General features: G+C 43.3%; 1 protein-coding gene across 2 annotated transcripts in view; it reads left to right on the plus strand.

Annotated features, from left to right (window-relative positions):
- Positions 1 to 19,650, plus strand: part of xxylt1 (xyloside xylosyltransferase 1) — a 46,208-nt gene extending 26,558 nt beyond the window's left edge. For both annotated transcript variants that reach the window (XM_080431522.1, XM_080431523.1), the window contains exon 5: positions 17,666 to 19,650. In XM_080431522.1, coding sequence (XP_080287648.1) covers positions 17,666 to 18,062 — 397 coding nt within the window. In that variant the 3' untranslated portion in view covers positions 18,063 to 19,650. The remainder of the gene's footprint in view (positions 1 to 17,665) is intronic.
- The last annotated feature ends 1,018 nt before the right edge of the window (positions 19,651 to 20,668 follow it).

Here is a 20,668-nt window from a genome sequence, read left to right on the forward strand (position 1 = left end):
ATGTAAAATTTGTAAAGTGATCTATGCCAGGGTTGTGTGTTTACGCTCCACACGTCCCAGACTCTTCTCCCTTCTGGCTCCCAAACTGTGGAACAAACCCACCATCGCAGTTAGAACTGCAAACTCACTCCCAATTTTCCGCCATAATCTAATCCAGGAATGCCAACCTTAGCCCGTAGCATTTTAACTAGCCTTGACGACCATGCAGTCTTATGCACAGGTTTAAATGTAATTTAGGGGCACGTTCTTTTGTTGACCTGGCGTCCTATAACGAAAAACATCACATGGATGCACCTGGGACGTATCATCAGTGTTGTAGCCTGGGGTCATAGGATGTTTCGGGTCTCGCAACATACACCCTCCCCCAGGTGACCCAGCCAAGGTTGATCAAGCCTCGACTTACGTCCCAGTAGCTACCCACGGTCAGTCCTATAGGGCAAGACAGGGCCACTCAGTCCGCTTCTCCGGAAATACTCTGCCGGGACTCGGGGAGGCTCTGGCACGTGGAGGGACTAGGCTCTGTGGGTTGACTCCTGGCCGGGCTCCTCCTTCGTCTCACCAGGTCCAGGACCTGAGCGTTGCACCAGACTCCCCTGCTCCAAACATTTCATTCTGGTGTGATGGTGTCTTGGCCCGTGATGGTACTGCAATGACCACCATGACCCGTGGTGGTACTGCAGGCTCCCTTGCGTCTTACTTGAATGGTCCTCCCAAAGGCCTCACCGTGGATTTGTTGGGCTTCTTCCTCACGGAAGACACAGACTGGGGCGCCAACCCAAACTGCTCCCGGATGCCGTCTAGATTCCGGCTGTCACCCGACTCTCCGGTGGTCACCAGTCTATTCCTGGTTGTCACGTAGTCTATAAATTCCTATGAGCCACTATAAATAGAATAACTATAACGAAAAACATCACATGGATGCACCTGGGACGTATCATCAGTGTTGTAGCCTGGGGTCATAGGATGTTTCGGGTCTCGCAACATACACCCTCCCCCAGGTGACCCAGCCAAGGTTGATCAAGCCTCGACTTACGTCCCAGTAGCTACCCACGGTCAGTCCTATAGGGCAAGACAGGGCCACTCAGTCCGCTTCTCCGGAAATACTCTGCCGGGACTCGGGGAGGCTCTGGCACGTGGAGGGACTAGGCTCTGTGGGTTGACTCCTGGCCGGGCTCCTCCTTCGTCTCACCAGGTCCAGGACCTGAGCGTTGCACCAGACTCCCCTGCTCCAAACATTTCATTCTGGTGTGATGGTGTCTTGGCCCGTGATGGTACTGCAATGACCACCATGACCCGTGGTGGTACTGCAGGCTATAGTATATTGTACTGTTTAGACTGATACTAGGTTCTTGGTTTACCTATGATACTAGATTACTGAGGCACTACTCTGTCTCTATGCATTTGAAGTATGTGTTTGCCTTGACTACTGTAAGTCGCTCTGCGTCTGCTAAATGCCTAAAGTGTGTGTGAGTGAGAGAGTGGTAGTACACGTGCAGAATATGTGTGTACAGTATGTAGTGTTAGAAATGAACTCCAGCCAAATGCTGTTACATTCTGACATGGTGGTAAATGTGTCTATGGCTATAATCTAGACATTGGCAGATGACCAAGCATCATTTAAAGACTCTCCTCTAGAAATCTAGAAAATTAGAGCGGAAGTGACTGGTAAAGTTTGGGAAGTTTAAGTGGACAAACATATAAACAAAGTTTCTTTCCTGTGTGTGTGTGTGTGTGTGTGTGTGCTGATTGCAAGTTTGTCGTTTCATGAAAGCAGTTTCTAGCAGGCCGTAGAGGGCTCCAGGAATGCCAAAACAAACACAGATCCTTATCTCTGCCCTCTATCCAAAACTGTAGCCACTCAGCAAGACCTCCAACCAGGGGAAGCCCAAGCTAATGGCCTCCCTTTTTGCCCTTGCACATTCTCAACCTCAAAACACACACACACACACACACACACACACACACACACACACACACACACACACACACACACACACACACACACACACACACGTGTACATACAAACACACACGCACTCACTCAATCAGTTATGCACTCGAAACACACTGCAGCCAAGCATGAGCTCACGCCATTTACCGCAAACGGCCTCACCAGCTCGACGAAATTTACGGTAGTCCACCGAAAGCCCACGTCAGGAGGGCCCTGTTCCCTTTCCTATCAGACCGACATGGCAGGCGGGATACGTCTGAGTCTTGGCATCCACATCCAGTAATGACGTAAGGCATAGATGGCCCTGCCAGGCTGTTCGCTACTAGTCCAGGGAACTGTCAGTCATTTTTCAACAGGTTATTGTACGATGGACTCCTTGTGTCTCTACCCATTTGTAGAGACAAAACTTTTTCCTACTCTTAAAAAACCAAAAAATGGCATAAGAATAAAACAATTGCAGACAGTTCTGGAAAGTACTGAAAGGAAGTAATTGGTCAAAGAAATGACAGATTTTATACATATCGAATTATAAACTTAAAACGGCATGATGTATTTCTTCTCTTATGTAGCGCTTTTTAACCACTTAAACCCCAGCATCGGTATTGAGGGGAGAGCTTTTGCTGAAAATAGCAGATCGACAAGCTCACAACCCGACGCGTTGCATCGCATTGTGAGCTTGTCGATCGGCTATTTTCAGCAAAAGCTTTCCCCACAATAAAAATAATAATAATAATAAGAAAACAGAAAAGACACTAGTATTGAGCCCTGAGGGTTACCCATATGGGATTTAAGTGGTTAAATAAACAATAGAGTGAAAGAGTAAAAAATATGAAATCAGATATCATAGACAAATATACATTACATGTACGAAAGGGCAGTCTCTTGGGCAAATAAAAGAAATATCAAATGGCAGTGGATATCAATTATGGATATTATGTATGGGAGGGGAAATGCATCAGAAAGACTATATGAGTATGTTTCAAAGTTTGCAGCTACACACCCACAGAAAGCTCTCAAGGACAGAGTAGTACTGTGGGACCAGCTTGCATTCTCCCAGCTCGTCTAGAATAAGGTGAGGAAATACAGATATATTGCTGAATATTGTCTTTTCAGCCAATCTTGATTCAGTCTGTCATTTCCCTCCTGTTCAACAGCCATGTCTTAACAACAGATGCTGAAGTTCATTTATAGGAATAAAAAGGTGAGAGAAAAAATAGGTGGAGAGAAAATTCTTCAGAACTGCTAATATACTGGAAACTGGAGAATGTGTTCTATAAGCCAGTGGTTCTCAAACTTTATCATGCTAAGGACCTTCAAAATGATACATATTTGCCCGTGGACCCCATCTCATATTTTGTGACAGTGGCCCCCAGACACAAAGATGTGAGTTAAACATGTTAGCTTAACAAAAAATATATATGTATTCTAGGCCTGACCTCGACTAAGTCGACTAGTCGACTGGTTAGTCGCGGGGGGTCCGAGTCGACTAAGTGTCTCTTAGTCGACTCTAGTCGAATTTTTTTTTTTTTTTTTTAAGGGACAAAAATGTTTTAAATTGTTTTTTGGCCAAGTCTACACCTGCAACCACACGTAACTTCCACTTTATTCTTCTTATTCCTTGTCTTTGTATTGGTATTGTTTGTGTTGGAGCGCCTCAGTGCGGCTGCAGAGTTCATGTGCAACCTCTTCCAGAGAGAGATAGAGACACTAGAAACTCTGCTGGAGACAAAACAAACTGTGTAGACTTGGCCCTTTGAAATAAAATATATTTTGGCCCAAAAAAAAAAAAAAAGTTTTTTTTTTTTTTATTAGTCGACTGCCAGTCGACTATTGGCAATTAGTCGCCAATTAGAGTCGACTAAACAAATCCTTAGTCGGGGACAGGTCTAAAGATTTGCACAAAATCGCACTATGAGCTTGTATATCTGCTATTTTTGAATAGCCAAAGTATGACATATGGTTAAAGTGGTTAAAATGATTGTGATGCGATATCAACACATTGGTACCCCTGGTACCCCCCCCCCCCCCCCCCAAGGACCCCTGGGAGTACCCGGATTCCATTTTGAGAACCATTGAGCCACTATGTTCATGAATATTTCACCTGTTCAGAAAGGTTTTGTCTCACACGCACGCACACACACACACACACACACACACACACACACACACACACACACACACACACACACACACACACACACACACACACACACACACACACACACACACACACACACACACACACACACACACACACACAGTATTGTTTTGCTGTGCTGCTGAGTGGAGTGGGCTCTCGGCTACTCATTCCCTCTGGGAGATAATGGCAGACTATTATGCACGGAGAGCACATCCTCCCACGAGCCACTCTATGCACAACACGTTCTGGCAGGGAAAAGTTCATTATTGAAGAAGATGCCCAATCTTACTGCAGTGCTTCCCCCCCCCCCCCCCAGCCAGCTGCATCTTTTAACCCATTCAATCCGGGAAAGCATCTACAAATGTTTTCTAAATCCCAACTGGTTTCTGAAAAACGTATCTTGCTATAATAACAGTGGTGCTCAAACTTTTTCATGTCAAGGACCCCCAAAATGATATGTATTTGGCCGCCGACCCCCATCTCAAAATATTTAGTTCCAGGGACCCCCAGAAGCAAAGATTTGAGTTACAAATGTTCGCTTTTAAAAATATATATATCCATATATTCAAAGATTTGCACAAATGTTAACGATTTTTCAAAAAAATAGCAGATCTACAAGCTCATAGCGCTTGTATATCTGCTATTTTTGAATAGCCAAAGTATAAAATACTGGTTATAGCTAAAGTCTAAAATGACACAGATGCGTTCCCATATTGAATGGGTTAATGTTTTAAAGCACAACAGACAGACCAGTTACATAAGTTTTAAAACCGCAACACCGTAAATTGTAAAACACAGACTGGTGTGATTTAGGTAATTAACATCCCGATGAAGCATGTTGGCGTTCTCTATAGGGGTTTTTATGACATGGCGGTGTTGGTCCAACATGACATCAGATGTGTCATATGATATGTGGGATTCAATCATTTGAATCATGTTGATTTGGTAAGCAATATACTGCTTTTCCCTCAGTGGTTGAGTAATCCTATCCCTGCACATCCTTTTTCATCTTAAAGGACAACTTTGTTTTTTTACAACCAAGGTTTATGTTTTTAGATTGTAATATAAGTAAATAAAAGATGAGTGTTAAAATGTTTGAATTTACTGCTTTCTATAGTATTAGCAATTTTCATGATTTTCTTTTTACAGTGGGTGGGGGCATTCTGTCCGGTGGCTAAATGTCTTTTTTTACACAATAACCCGGTGTTTTCTTTATTATTTACAGTAGCTCTTCTAGCCCCCAATAACTCACATCTGGCCATCAAAGACCACAGGACCTTTTTTATTGTGTAAAAAAGGCATATTTAGCCAGCGGACAGAATGCCCCTGCCCACTGTCAAAAATATCGCGAAAATTGCTAAAACTATAGAAAGCAGTAAATGAACACTCATCTTTTTTTTAAACTATGTTCTCTTTATATCCCTGGATATTGACTGATCCCATTAATGTGACTGTGACACACAGAATATGGTTTTAGCCCACCTACACCCCCACATCTCTCTGACTCAACTACCAGCGCTGTCATTATCCAGCGACTGTACTCTTGTCATCTATTGACAAGACAAAACAGACAAACAGGCCCATTATTTGTCAAGATGTGTGTCAAGGTTATAAGGTAGGAGAAGCCCTGCTGTTATGGAGCTTTACACAAAACATTAATGGTTGATTTCTTGTGTAAAGCGCTTGTTGAAATGTGCTATACGACTAAACTTGCCTTACCTTGTCATAAATACACTGTAAATATACAGTACAGCACTTCAAATAATTAGCTCTTACTCCACAAAGTTACCAGGTTCATTTTAGCCTTCCTCATTGTGTCTAATAATGATACAGGTCCTACAGGGAACTCTGAAGATGTGTTTGTAAAGATTATGTATTGTCACTCTAGTCTATAGTCTAATCTACGGTAATTACATTTTATCTAGTCTAAGCACTCATCCACAAATTATACTTTACAGTAGCTCCCTCCAACTTAGCTGAGAAAATGGGGAGAATTTTCCCTATATCTCATTTGATCGCGGATTGCAGAAAGCAATATTTCTGAGAAAGTGCCTTGTAAAAGATTCACCTTGCAAATACACCGCCGACTCCTTTGGTGTTAAATCCCCTCAATTTCCTGTCAGTGCTGCAACACTCCTTTTGATATACCTAGTGTTCCGCTGCTCTCCCAAGTCGATCAGCTGTGAAAGGGGCCAGGCATTTTTCATTTTCATTCCCTCCATGAGAGCCCCCCCCCCCCCCGCCTTTCTATCACTGAGAGTTTTTTAAAAAGCTTTTGGAAGTCTAGCTGTAGTGTCCCGGTTCTGAACAAGAGCGAGAGGGGAACACATTTTGGACGGGTAAAGCAGAACAGAGTGTCCCTGTCCTGCTAAATTCTTGCAGTTCTTTCCCGAATGTGAGAGAGACAACACCTCTTGAGAGGTTGGCAGAGAAAAGCGGAGGAGGGCGACAACGCTTTCTGTGAACTGTCAAGCCAAGAGAGCGAGGCACTGTGAGGACCGCAGGCGTCTTGGCTAAGAGGTTATGTATTCAGATGGATCGAGAGGTTTTGGCTGTACTGGTACAGGGGGACAGAAAATGGAACATGGAAAGACATTCTGACATTTTGTGTTCCAGCTGTTACAGTAATTGGTGCAGATGAGCATCATAGTATCTTCTGAGTGTCACATTCCTATTCCAGAACTTCCTGGAAACATCAGGAAGTTCATGACTAATAGGGGTGCGTGTTTGGTTTCTTTTTTTTACATTAGTATTGAAATTACAATATGAATTGTGTTGCATGCAGTCATTGCGTTTAAATTTTTTGACATATGGATTGGAAGCCACAGCACAAGTCTACCTTGCGATGGTACTTTAAAGCCAGTTTTATACTTAGTTGTGCACCAGTGTTGCACATAGAAAATAGCTATTTTCATTTTGTGACACTGTGCACAACCAACTATGAATCAAGGTAAACTGTCCGGAACACTGACAGGTTTTGAAAACTAAGCTGCTGTGGTTTGAAAATAGTAAAAGCCAGTACTATAATGGTTGTTTTTTGGCTTGAACTGATCACACGGGTCATGTTTAGTGTGTTGTTGCCTACCTTTGCTGAAGTTTCTCCTTTTTCAGAATTCAAAAATAAAAACAGCTGCAGCAGTATTGTATAAGCTGTGATGGCGAGGGTTAGACAAGGAATGTTATGGAATGCTGGTAATTGTAAACACATGCACTTGTACATCCAGCCTGCAGTACTGCATCTCCTTTAAACAGTTCCTGATGTTCAATACTTGTGTAAGAATTCACTGTGAAATAGTTTCATGTACATTTTACACCGCTGACGTATTTGTACGAGCCCGATTTCACATCCAAATTCCTTGAAAGGTCAGTAGATTTATGAAACGGTTGCTTGCTGTTTTGAGCAGAAATCAAAGCTGCAACAAATTGCACTTGGCAGCATTACCTTAACCACATTAATCCTGTGCCTATTTTAGGCAAACTTTCAAAATAAAAAGAAACACAAATATTAGAATTTTCTTTTTATTGTGTGAAAATAGCAACGAATCCCCTAATTTAGCTATGTCATACGATTAAGTATATAGGGCTTAAGTGGTTAATGATTGTTCATCACATATGCATTAGCACTCACGTCAAATGATTTATTGCAACAAGTGGTTGTATAGTTGTATTTGGCAGCAAAGGCTGGGCCTTTGCTGAGGATGCTCCCCAATGAATCCTAGCAGCATGCAAGAAAATCTACAATAAAATAAAAGACCCCACATCATTCTATACACATGAAACCATAGCACAAAACCACACATAGATAAGAACCAGCCTGCACAGCATGCATGTACAAGTAGTAAGAGGAGCAGCTGCTTGAATGATTTGCAGAGTGAGTGCTCTCAGCCTAATCCATTCAATCTGGGAACGCGTCTACAAATGTCTTCAAATCCTAACAGGTTTCTGAAAAACCTACCGTATGTTGCTTTATCAGTGGTGCTCAAACTTTTTCATGTCAAGGACCCCCACAATTATGTATTTGGCCGCAGACCCCCCCATCTCAAAATATTTTGTTCCAGGGACCCCCTGAAGCAAAGATTTGAGTTACAAATGTTCACGATTTTTCAAAAATGTCCAAAGTCTAAAATAATGGTTATAGCTAAAATGTAAAATGACACAAGATGCGTTCCCAGATTGAATGGGTTAAAAAGACCATGGCATTGAGTTGTTTGAATGTGATTGGTGAATGAGATCAGTCAGTCTGTAGCGATGGGAATCGATAATAATTGTTAGTGAATATGTGTAACTCCAAAAATAGACATCTTTTATCAATGCCGGCGTGTTTTTTTCTGAACGTTGCTCATTGCAAAACAATGACATTAAGTGACTATTCTGCTGAAAAGGAAAAGATAACGAGCATTGTAATTAATTTGTACTCGTTAAAATGTTATTAAGCACTAAGCAGACATTCATGCATTTCCTCTACTGTTTCTACACTGTATTCAGACTCGGGTAATAAAACAGTTGACCGCCTGTGCAGGCCTACTCCATTTCCACAATGAAAATTTATCAGGAATCGATAAGGGAATCGATAAAGACATGGAGTGGACCAGTGAGTGGAATCGGCTAATACATGTTTTTAAAATCAATTCCCATCCCTAATGATCGGCTGCTACGTCATTGCACTGCCTGAACTAACGCTATGCTTCATTTCCAACATTGCAATGCTGCATGATGACAGACAGTCCACACCTGCAGAGACAGAGCCTCTCTCACTTGTTACTGCAGGTGTGTGTGTGTGTGTGTGTGTGTGTGTGTGTGTGTGTGTGTGTGGAATGTCCATCCATCGTCACCAAGCAGTATGCGCCATCATTTATTCAGTTAACTCACACCAGGCTGAGTATAGATGTCAAAGTGCACAGCAAGTACATCACTTTGAGTTACAGCAGCAGTCATGTTCTGGTTGAGTTCCCTATTGAAGTTGTGGAGGCTGAATGTAGTAAAATGACAACATAAACTTAAAAGAAAACATATTTCACATATTTACGAGAGCCTGATGACACAGCCACATACTCCTTGTGAGCTCAAATCCGACTCCGGTCATGTCTACCTTCTCTGTGCCCTCCGTTTCCTGTTTGTCTCTTTTATACTGTCCTTGGCCAAAGGATAATACAATTATATGAAAGGTCTAATCAATGTTCATGTTGTTGGGGAGAATCTGCTACTGTAGCTGTCTGCATCTAAACAATGTGATAAATCTCTATATATATGTGTAATAGATTGTGTAAAAGATAAGTTCACACAGCGGAAGCAGCAAAATTTGTTTGAGCGATGGGAGTACATTTTAAGTCAATGCAAGCTATTTTCACAGACAGAGTGACAGCCACTCTATGTGAGATCGGGTTGGTGTGTGAGTAAAATATCACTTCAAGCTAAAATGTCGCCTCCAGTGTCAACTGATTTATTGTGTCCGGTGTGAATGTGTCTTAAAAACCCATCCTAAGCGAGCGACTTAAGTGAGCAGTGTTTGTTGGCCGCCAGTCTCATCCCTCTGCAAACAAAGGAATGGACTCCAGCGCTGTCCTTTTTATTTGGGGGGGGGGGGGGGGTCATCATCGTGAGACCTTGTGTGCCAAACCGTTGTGTAAATGCTACACTTGCCTCACTCGCAAATACAGTATGTGTCTCCGAGCACGTAGGCCCTTCGTCTGATTTGACTTAAGGGAGACGAATGGGCCGCGAGGGTCTCCGGTCTGCAGTCCGAGAGCACTGTAGAGCACAGCGAAGCGTATTACTGCTATTTATAGGTCAGCACTAAAAGTGCCGCATGATGAGATGAGTGTCTGATGGTCCTGGTAGATTATAGTGAGAAAGTATGTGTAATAACAGGCCACATCATCCCCCTCTTAACAGTCTTGTCATGGATAACGAATTGGCATTTTGAACATAGCGGCCGCACATAAATTTCACCCGTGCGTTCACTTTGGACCAGGTGCTTTAAGTGGTGATTCATATTCCTTAACAAGTACTAAGAGTGCTGACTGTCTATACTGCACCACTGCACCACTGCATTCATCGTGTGTGTGTGTGTGTGTGTGTGTGTGTGTGTGTTAAGACGAGCACATTTCTCCTGGAATATATCGTACAATGACTCCCAGAGAGCCAGTGTGTGGGTGGTGGTGTGTGTGCGTAATCTGTGTATACAAATACATGCACAGATCCCCCCCCCCCATTCATTCTCTTGTTCATCTGGGGTAGAAATCTCAGTGCATTTGGCTGCTGGCCAGCCAGCACATTGAAAAGGGCATTTCAATACTTTTCCTGAAGGTTGAATACTGAGCTGGAGTAAACAGCTTTTGTTGTTTTTAATTCTCTTCCAAGATAGATGACTTTCCTCTACTTACTTTTAGCCCCATGCACTAGTGAGAGCATGGGGCTCTATGTTCCTTCAAACTACTCAAACAAGGAGTATCTCAGCCACAAGGGGCTGCTAGCCTCTTAGAGTTGTTTTTGTTTATTTATTTAAGAAAAATCGAATGGCCTTGTTTCCATACTTACTTTGACATTTCATTGCCTTTGTTTTTGTTTAACTTGTAAAGTTGAAACTCAAGTGAAGAACAGGAACACTAAAGCACGGATTATGTGGAGAATTGCAACGTGTGTAAGATTAATGGTTGCTACAGAACGCTGTTGCCATACACAGGAGTGCCTACAGTTTGACATGAGCTCTCCCGTAACGCCCTGCCTGTTCACCTGGGCTGGAAGAGTCTCAGGAGCTTGTTTAGCACAGATTTGGCCTTGCATGCATGCATGCATGCAGCTCAACAAAAACAAACACGTGTTTTTGTTCTCCCTTTGCCTACTCCGCCTCAAAGGTCTCTGTGCAATAGCATGTAGAGTTAACTTCTTGTTTTGTTGGTAGACTGTGTTTTATCACGACCGAAGACTCCCTATAGCTCACCTGCTTTATCCGCCTGTCCAAATGTGAGAAGCAGGAGAGATGGAGTTCACAATGTCAAGAAGAGTGTGGTATACACGAATCCACGGAGCGCTGCCCTGTAGGTGACGCAACCATTGCTGCGGTGTCAGACTCAGTCAGCTGCTGCTGCGGTGTCAGTCAGCTGCAGTCACTGACTGCTCACGTTGCTCTTTTACCTGCTTTTTACTAACTTCTACTAACACTAACTTTACAAAGATGTACAGAAAATCCGGACGAACCACCTACGTCAGGTGCCATTAGTTTATGGCTGCTCTGCTAACGTCAACAGACGGACAGAACCGCAACAGCAGCTGGCTGACACCGCAGTAATGGTTGCGCCACCTACAGGGCAGCGCTCCGTGGATTTGTCTATAGTGGAATGTGTGGAAGATGCATGGTGTGTCACAGCCTTCAATCTGCTCCAGTCTTGAGGGGACCAGTGTGCTCTGTATCGACTCACTTAACAAACCCTCCGATTCCACACCCTAAACACATAACTTGCTAGCCTCGCGTGGCCAGACTATATCTCTGGCAATTTGTTTTTGCACTGGCAGATTCGTCTGGGCCCAGGCTAGTCTGGGAGGCTTCGGCTCAAAGCCTGGACAGCAGGGGCGCGGCCACTGATTTCTGATTCAAATCAACAGCCAATGAAGAAAAGGGGGCGGGATCCACATGCAGTGGGTCTTACATGTAAATAGGAGCGACGGGAAGCAATTTCCCCTTGAGAAATTGCGGCCGCCATTGTTGTGTACTGCTGTTTGCCTCTCGTCGGACTTTTTAGACGAGTAGACCGGTAAGAGGCGTGTCCGCTCAGATTCTGAGCGTAAGTTACATCCCGCCCACAAATACCAGGGCTTTGGCCCAGAAGTTCCTCGCCGCTCCCGTTTGTATGCGAGGCGAAAAACTTCTGGGAACTCAGATTAGGCCCAGGCTAATAACTTGCCACATAGATCTTAGAAACTCCTCATTTTAAGTGAAACTGTAATGATGATGTTGCGTATCACAGAATCAGAATAATTGTATTAGATATGTGTATATACTGTATGTACTAGGACATAACTTGTTTTTTGGTTTACATGTAGACATAGCATACTGTGCATAGCATACTGTACTGAACAAATAAGATACACTATGCAGGATCACGTGTACACCCTATATAGATAGAAAGAAAAAACACTGTGGACATCATTTTACAAGTGACTCTTCAATCACTATAATGACACTATAATGATTTATTCCCTGCTTCTCATTACCTCTTCAGTGTAGTAGTAGTGTGTTAATGGATGGTGTAGAGTCTACACCATCCATTAACACCACAATGGCGTTTGCCCTTATTTTGGAGTTCCCACCGATGGACCCACAGACCAATGCGTGTATTTCCTGCAAAATGCTGCGACTACGGAGCGCTGCTTATGAGGGAGTTATCAATTTGTTTGAAACTGGGTCTGAACCCGTTAGGTGGAATTAACTTTTCTTCGTATGCATTAAGCCGCCTTAAACACTCCATGCTGTGTCAAGTCCAAATCCAAACGGCTGAATAATGGAGGAAGGTGGAGGTTGATGCTCTGTGACCCCAAAGGGGGGCGCTATGGAGCTGAATTGGAGAATATATTGGTCTACCTTGGGCTAACCACAGCTGAGCAAATACACAGCCTGTCTACCGAGCTTCTTACCTCACATTCCTTAACACAGAGAACTGGAGCGCACTGGACACTGACGCTGCCCTGGACAGACAAGAACCCCCTTTAAGGCTACAATCTGGGACTTATTTGAATGAATAAAAAGTTATTTTAACCAATTTGTATGGTAGAGTATGTTAATGCAATCATAACTCGGCCCAACTCAAAGTTTATTTATGCAGCCATTTTAAAAACGACCAAGGTCAACCAAAGTGCTACACAGATCAAAACAGAACAAGGCGACACTACATAACTACTAATTGGCACATCTGCAGTTGTTGGAGGTGGTCTCCCTGCACTTTCACTGAGAAATGACATACTGTAACTGGTGAAATTGGGCAGAATATAGCAGTCCCTTTTGCTGGTGAGCGACATTGCTTAGCAGCAGATATTAAACATGTACTGTAAGCGTATACATAAGTGATAGTGCCGGAGCAACATTAATGTAGTGTATTCATGGTCATGTTTACATAAAGTGATTGTCACAGCCTATTGTTGCCAAGACTGACATGGAGACAGGGCTGAGCGCTCATTCAGCAGCTGTACTCAAAGGCTGTACTCAAAAGCCAAACTGTCGTATGGCTTTTGAAATGTACTGTAGTTATGGCTTGCCTAGCCTGGCTAACGGCAGACTGTGGCTGGGGTGGAGAGTGTCCTACCTACCTAGGTCATCCGATCAGGTCAGTGTCGGTTCATTTTTATTTATAGTGCAACATCACCCCAAGGGGTCTCTGTGCACTTCACAACAAGTCATACAACAAAAGCACAGTAGCAAAGAAACGCAGTAAAATGTGCATGCCCGTATGGTCAAACAATTACCACGCGGCAGTGCATAGCTGAAAAATGTACAGATAAGAAAAAAAGAAAAGAACATTCTCAACAGTGTTTAAAACCACAGGGCAAGAAGAGGTAGCCTGGTAAACCCTCCCTCCGGAAATCTCATTTGTAATTTATTTCAGGTGTGAGTCTGGCATGATCGCCCATTCATTCACTTTGGCTGTGGGCTGGAGTTGGGTGGGAGTAATACCGTTGACTGACAACCCCTTCAGCCAATCAGCTGTGTTCCCCTTCAGCCAGTGCATTTTTACCACCTCCAGACTAATGTGACGCAACGGAACTTTTGAGACGGCCATGCCCAAAATAGGTTGCCTTATTCGGATACATGCGTGTCAATGCCCGCCCCTGCCGGTTCTCAGAATTTTTATTTTTAAATAGGCTCTGTCATGATTAATTGACCACATACATGAAGTTAAACAACTAAATTCTATCCAAACGATATCTTAACACATTGGGTGCCAGCATTTTTTCATAACAACTTACCGTGGGTGCCAGCATTCTCCCAATTGACTGCGCTTTGCTGTTTAAAGCTCTAGACTCCACGACGAGCAAATAAATATAAATAATAATAATAAAATAATAATAAAATATAAATAAATTAAAAAAAAGCATCCATTCATGTAGCGCGATGACCCTAGCTACATCCTGGGTCAATAACATTTCACTCGCGAGTTACAACGGGGGGGATCGTGCATCCGGTTTGTGACCGGTTTTCCCCACCAGAAACAGATTCGGAGATATAGGCGTTTTAAAGGGGTAGTTCACCCCCAAAATAACTTTTTTTCTATTGATTACTGACCATCTGGAGCCTTGAATTCATAGATATTTTTTAGTTTTTGTCACATTCCTAAGCCAATAATTTGATTATAATAAATGTGTCCCCATTGATTCCGGTAGGAGACACAAATGCATTTGTGTCTCCTACCGGAATCAATGGGGCTAAATTTATTATAATCAAATAATAAAGGAAGGAATGCGACAAAAACAAAAAAATATCCATGAATTCAAGGCTGCATGGGGTGAGTAATCAATAGAAAAAAAGTTATTTGGGGGGTGAACTACCCCTTTAAAGAAGGAAATGGACAGGAAGCGGATGGGGAGCCATGTTTTTGTTTCCGGTGATCTATTTGGCCTATCCTTCTTAGGATCACAATGGGTACTCCCAGAGCTGCTCCAGCCCCTCCCGTGTGGAAACAAACGAAAAAAACAAAAAGACACCAAAACCGAACAGTCTTCGGTTTTGGCACTCCGCGTAACTATTTGCATCACCGAAGGGTATTCGGTTTTGGCACCCCATGTGTTAAAAGTAAATTCCGTTCCTCGAAATAGAAGTTTGAGAGCGTTTTGAAGTTTAAAAGAGAGTAGACAACACTGCGGTCAAAAAAAGATGGCTGCCGTTTCCTTTTTGGTCGGCGGTTCCATTCGGGCTCACTCAAACTCGCCGCCTGATTGGCCAACTTTAGCTCTCAATCACAGAACGATGAGTGACGACGCTGATAGGCTCGTCCATTTGTTGAACGGGCTAGAAACGCCCAGACAAGCCTTCAGGCCAGACTCCTTCCTGAAATCAAATGGAAATTAGATTTTCCGGAGGGAGGGGCTTTACCAGGCTAAAGAAGAGGAGGTCATAGCAACGAATTCAATAAAACTAGGGGGAACCATAATGCAAGGGGAAAATATGTTGATTTAGCCTAGATTGAAATCTTGACTATCCTGATCACCCTTGACTACGCACCGCTTTTTGTATAGATTCTTGAGGGAGGGTAGCTCACCTCTGACGATGTACTGGGCTGTCTGCACAACATTGTATCGCTTTGCACTCAAGTTCCCACACTAGCTTGTCAGGATACTCTTGCAGAACGCACAGATAATTATTTTCAGCTGTCTGAGGCAGTTTCACCACATGCATGGTGTGTGTGGCCCATTTGAAGTCCGCCACGATACATAATATGTATAGAGGTACTTGAGTTCGCTGATCCACTGAGACATCGTCTATGTAGATGGGGGTGTGCTCTGTTCTTTTTCAAATATTTTTTTGCATATAAGTATTATTCTCAAGTTTTCAGCGCAAGCTTCTTGTTTTGATGCTGGTAGATGTGGTAGGAATAGTGGGACAACAGCAGGTGCAGATGAAAGTCTGAAGACTCAGCAGGCACACGCAGCAGGCCCACTCCACAGGCGCACTGTTATGGTAGTGCGCTATTTTGCCTAGGTGTTTTTGAAGCATCTGCATGATGTATCTTTAGCAACTCATCTCGGTGTGATCACGCCCTAATTCATTCAGAGACCCACACTGCAGACGTTTAGTGCCAGAATCTAATCTACTACGCTTTATTATTAGTTAACCCATTCCTGCATCTACGCATCTACAAATGTCTTCTAAATCCTAACAGTTTTCTGAAAACATATAATAGTTGCTATAATATCAGTGGTTCTCAAACTCCTCCTTGTCAAGGACCCCCAAGCTCATAGCGTGGCACTCGCTGCCGCGCTAAGAGCTTGTATATCTGCTATTTTTAACTAGCCAAAGTATAAAATAATGGCTATAGCTAAAATCTAAAATGACACAGATGCGTTCCCGGATTGGATGGATAATCTTTTTGTTTGACTTTTAGTCTTACCTGTGACTCTCCTGTGTTTCAACCTTGTTGCTATGACGCCGGAATTTCCCTCCAGGGATCAGTTAAGGTTTAGCTTATTTTATCTAACCTAAACTAACTGAACCTAACCTAACTCTGGGTCCATTCAAATTAATGCTCAGGATTTTGCGGGGTCTCATGCATCAGTGACTACATTTACAATTTAGCCATGTACAGTAGCTGACGCTAATCTTATACTCGTGTTCAGGGATCTTCTTTCCCTGGACCCACACGCATTGAAACCAAGGTGCACAAGGGTCAGTCTTGTTGGGTCACAACGTGTCACGAATTAGCTTATAGATTAGCTACTTTTGGCGAGCAACACCTTTGTATGACAGGACTATAAATTAAGCATCAATGTAGGTGTGGCAGATAGAATCCATCATAAACACTAGGGCAGGCTGTAGCTATCGATTTACTTAGCGATTATTCTATTGATAACTTTATCGTTAATCACATAGTCAAGAAGCACTTAAAAAATATTTATATATATCAAGTTGATTGACCAATTTAAGTGTTCTCTAATACTTTGTCGCACAATGGTGTCATGCAAAAATTGTGAAAAATGCCGATCTACAAGCTCACAATGCATTGTGAGTTTTGTAGATTGGCTATTTTCACTAGTTATGAACTTTTTTTTTTAACTTGTTGCCTATAATCCCAAAACAGGGATTGATTATTAATTGATTATTTTATTAAATTATTGATTACCAAATATTTTTTTACAATTGATTAAATCCATTAGTTTGATTAACTGTTGCAGCCCTAACACACACACACACACACACACACACACACACACACACACACACACACACACACACACACACACACACACACACTTTAACAGTCATAAAGTGTTATTGATAGAATAATTACATGTGTGTATACTTGGGAGTTGGTGTGCTGGCAGAACACGGTGCTGAGTTGGCACGGGCCTTTGGCACCGAGTCCAGCTCCTGGACCCACTCTCTTCCTGTTTTGGGCTGAAGTGCTGTTTGCTCAGCAGAGTTGGCCTGAAACAGAGCTGGCCTTCACTCTGCTGACCATAGATCAGCCCCAAAGCACACACATGAATGAGACATTTCACCGCTGCTCTACAAGTTTCCTACAGCGTGTGGAGGGTTTTATTTAAAAAGTCTGAGACCCATTTTGTGGCAGCCCACCCCCCAAAAAAATAAAAATGCTAAGGTTGTATTTCAATCTTCGGTTTTTCTTTTACTTAACACCTTTTTACATCCCCAAAAAAAATTTAAACCTCTTTTGAGAAGACCCAGGGACTGCAAGTGAATGATCGTTTTGATTAGCATTTTAATAAACTCTTGACTCACTCTTGTGCCTTATCAACTGATGGTTGATAATGCTGTGTAAGTGCTGTGATGTCCTCTTCATTGTAAATTATGTCTGCCAACCAAACTTCCCTAATAGCACAATAAAGATGGAAATGTTTTGCCTTCGCAGACACACCTTTTGGCAGTACCGCAAGGAGAACCCCAGCACCAAGGTAGGTGAACCTCCTCCGGACGGCCTTCCGGGCTTCAACAGTGGGGTGATGCTGCTAGACCTCGGGGGCATGAGGGCCTCGGCTCTGTACAACCAGCTGCTGCAGCCGGGCAACGTGGCCAAGCTGGCCGACCAGTACCGCTTCCGGGGCCACCTCGGGGACCAGGACTTCTTCACCATGATTGGCATGGAGCACCCTCACCTGTTCCACGCCCTGGCCTGTGGCTGGAACCGCCAGCTGTGCACCTGGTGGAGAGAGCACGGGTACGGAGACGTGTTTCAGATGTACTACCGCTGTGACCGACCTGTTTATATCTATCATGGGAACTGTAACACACCCATACCGGATGACTGAGGAAGTGCACCCGAATGGTGACACGACGCTGGGACCAAACAGGAAGCAGCAAATAAAGCACTAAAGTAAAGCGGAAGGGAATTCTCTAAGGATTCTTGGTTTCTGTGCACTTAGCTTGATGCAAGCGCAATGAAGATATAGCCTCTGTTCATAACTGTAGTCCCGGGTTTTCAGAAGGTGGCATACCCATTTCCTGTTCCGGTTCATTGTCACACATATGACACCTTCACATGTGTTTCCACTTCAAATCTGCTCCTGAGCCTGTCAAACGAAGCCATGATGGGAAGATGAACGGGAACAGGAAAACGGTCATGATACATTCTGGAAAACCGGGACTACAATTATATAAAGAGCCTATTATGTAGCAGTTGTCCTGCTTGACCACTCCAATGCTTTTGCATTTAATGACTCTGCCCCCTGCTGGTCAGGAGGGCAACCAGCGCTCTTTGTTATGTGGGTGAAGCCCCCATTAGTATTATTATATACAATATATTGGTAATGGTAATACTAACAATATAATGCATCAATCAATCAATCTTGTCAAAGCATTGCACCATGAGAATGTAGCTCATGTGTAGTATTGTTATTTTTTCTTGCATTAAGTTTTGGGAGATTGTGGTATTTATATGACACTTGGTACAAAATTGTTTGGAGACAACTGAAAAATAAGTCACACTCCAGACATCTTATAGCAGTTTTTGAACTGATAAATCCTTTTGAATTGTATATCTTCCGACGTTCAACACTGTATTTGTAATGCATTTGTTGGAGATGGGGCATTTACTTGTGTAGCAGACACACGTGTCTCTCTCTCGCCCTTCTTTTTCCTCGGACTCCATCCATGCCGTCCTCCTAAATCCTGTTCTTCCCCGCTTGCCCAGGTTCTCTCTCTTTACGTTTTCTCATGTCCCTCGAGCACAACACACCTGGCGAGTGCTAACCTGTGGCCCGTCACCTCCCACCCTGGTGGTGTGCAGAGCAGGAGGCGAGAGGGGGTTTGTGTTTGCTGCCACTACTGGTACAGTGCCTTCCTGCCAGGACCATGTGAGTGTGAGGCATGATACAGTCACACTGTCTGTCCCTGACAGGTCACAGGTTGGGAGGGACCTACTGTAGATAACAAGGTCCTAGATAACACTTGGAATCGATGGAAGATTTGAGGAGGAATGTGTAAAGTTGTTGTTGGTTCAGTGGAGGCCACACACACACACACACACACACACACACACACACACACACACACACACACACACACACACACACACACACACACACACACACACACACACACACACACACACACAGGCACACAACAGCAGGGGCGATGACACCAGGAGAATGTCTGCAGACGCTGACCTACTTTAAGAGTTTCTCGCTGTGCTTGCAGTGCTGACAACCTTTCTCAAAGAAATGTCAACATGTAATAGTCCTCATTCGAGGGCTCCCGGAAACCATCAAGGCAAATACTCTCTCTTTCTCTCTCTCTCACACACACACACACACACACACACACACACACACACACACACACACACACACACACACACACACACACACACACACACACACACACACACACACACACACAGTATAAAGAGCTACTAGTACCTGAGTGGTATTTGAGGAGGGTCCTGGGGAGTGTGTTTATTTTTAGTGTCTTCCCTCGGGTTTCCCCTGGCTGTAACTGACCTTTTATTCATGTGGCTTTTTCTCAGAAGAGAAAAACACAAACGTCTGTCTCTTCCTTTTACTTCAGTGATGCCATTACCAAGAAACACAACCGTCGTCAGTCCTCAGAATAAATAACAAATGTGGTGAAAGAATGCAAACGTGTTGCATTTGATGGATGCAACGTTTTGTTTTTCTTCTTAATATTCGTTACAACAAATCATTCCTCAGATGAATTCAGAAGTAGTGAAGCCAGAGAGGTGTGCATTAAGAGCTTTGTATTCTAACACTTTATTGGATCTGTGGTTTAGACCGGTGGTTCTCAAACCTTTTCATGTCAAGGACCCCCAAAATAATATGTATTTGGCCGCGGACACCCATCTGAAAATATCTTGTGCTAGGGACCACCATGTAAGATTTGTGTTGTTAAAATGTTTCAAAAATATTTTTACTTAGCGATAATTTTGCTGGGTACCCCCTGGAACACCCTCAAGCACCCCTTGGGGTCCCCAAACCCCACTTTGAGAACCACTGATTTAGCCCATGTTTAACCCTGGTGTCACTCTTTTGGTCATGTTATTATAGGCGGGAAAAAAAGAGATGAAGTATTTGATCTACTACAAGCTCACTACATTGCGATGCAACATGTGGTGAGATTGTAGATCGGCTATTTTAGCTATTCCTCGTACAACGCAGTATATAGGGCTTAAGTGGTTAAAACTGTGTTTCTATCTTGCATTTCCTCATTGAATTTCTTCACACTTTTGTAGGGGACCATGGTTAAAAAATGTTCCAATCCTAACGGGTTTTGTCCACTAGATACTGTAGGTGTTCTGTAGGTTTTCTGTGTTTTAACAGACCTTTATTCTTCATTGTTTCACCTTTATGTATCTTTTGTTTGTTTTTTTTATATTCTCCCTGTGGTATTTGTGACTACT

This window comes from Gymnoscopelus braueri (genome assembly GCF_963280865.1).
Source record: "Gymnoscopelus braueri genome assembly, chromosome: 6".
In the NCBI taxonomy this organism is placed as follows: domain Eukaryota; kingdom Metazoa; phylum Chordata; class Actinopteri; order Myctophiformes; family Myctophidae; genus Gymnoscopelus; species Gymnoscopelus braueri.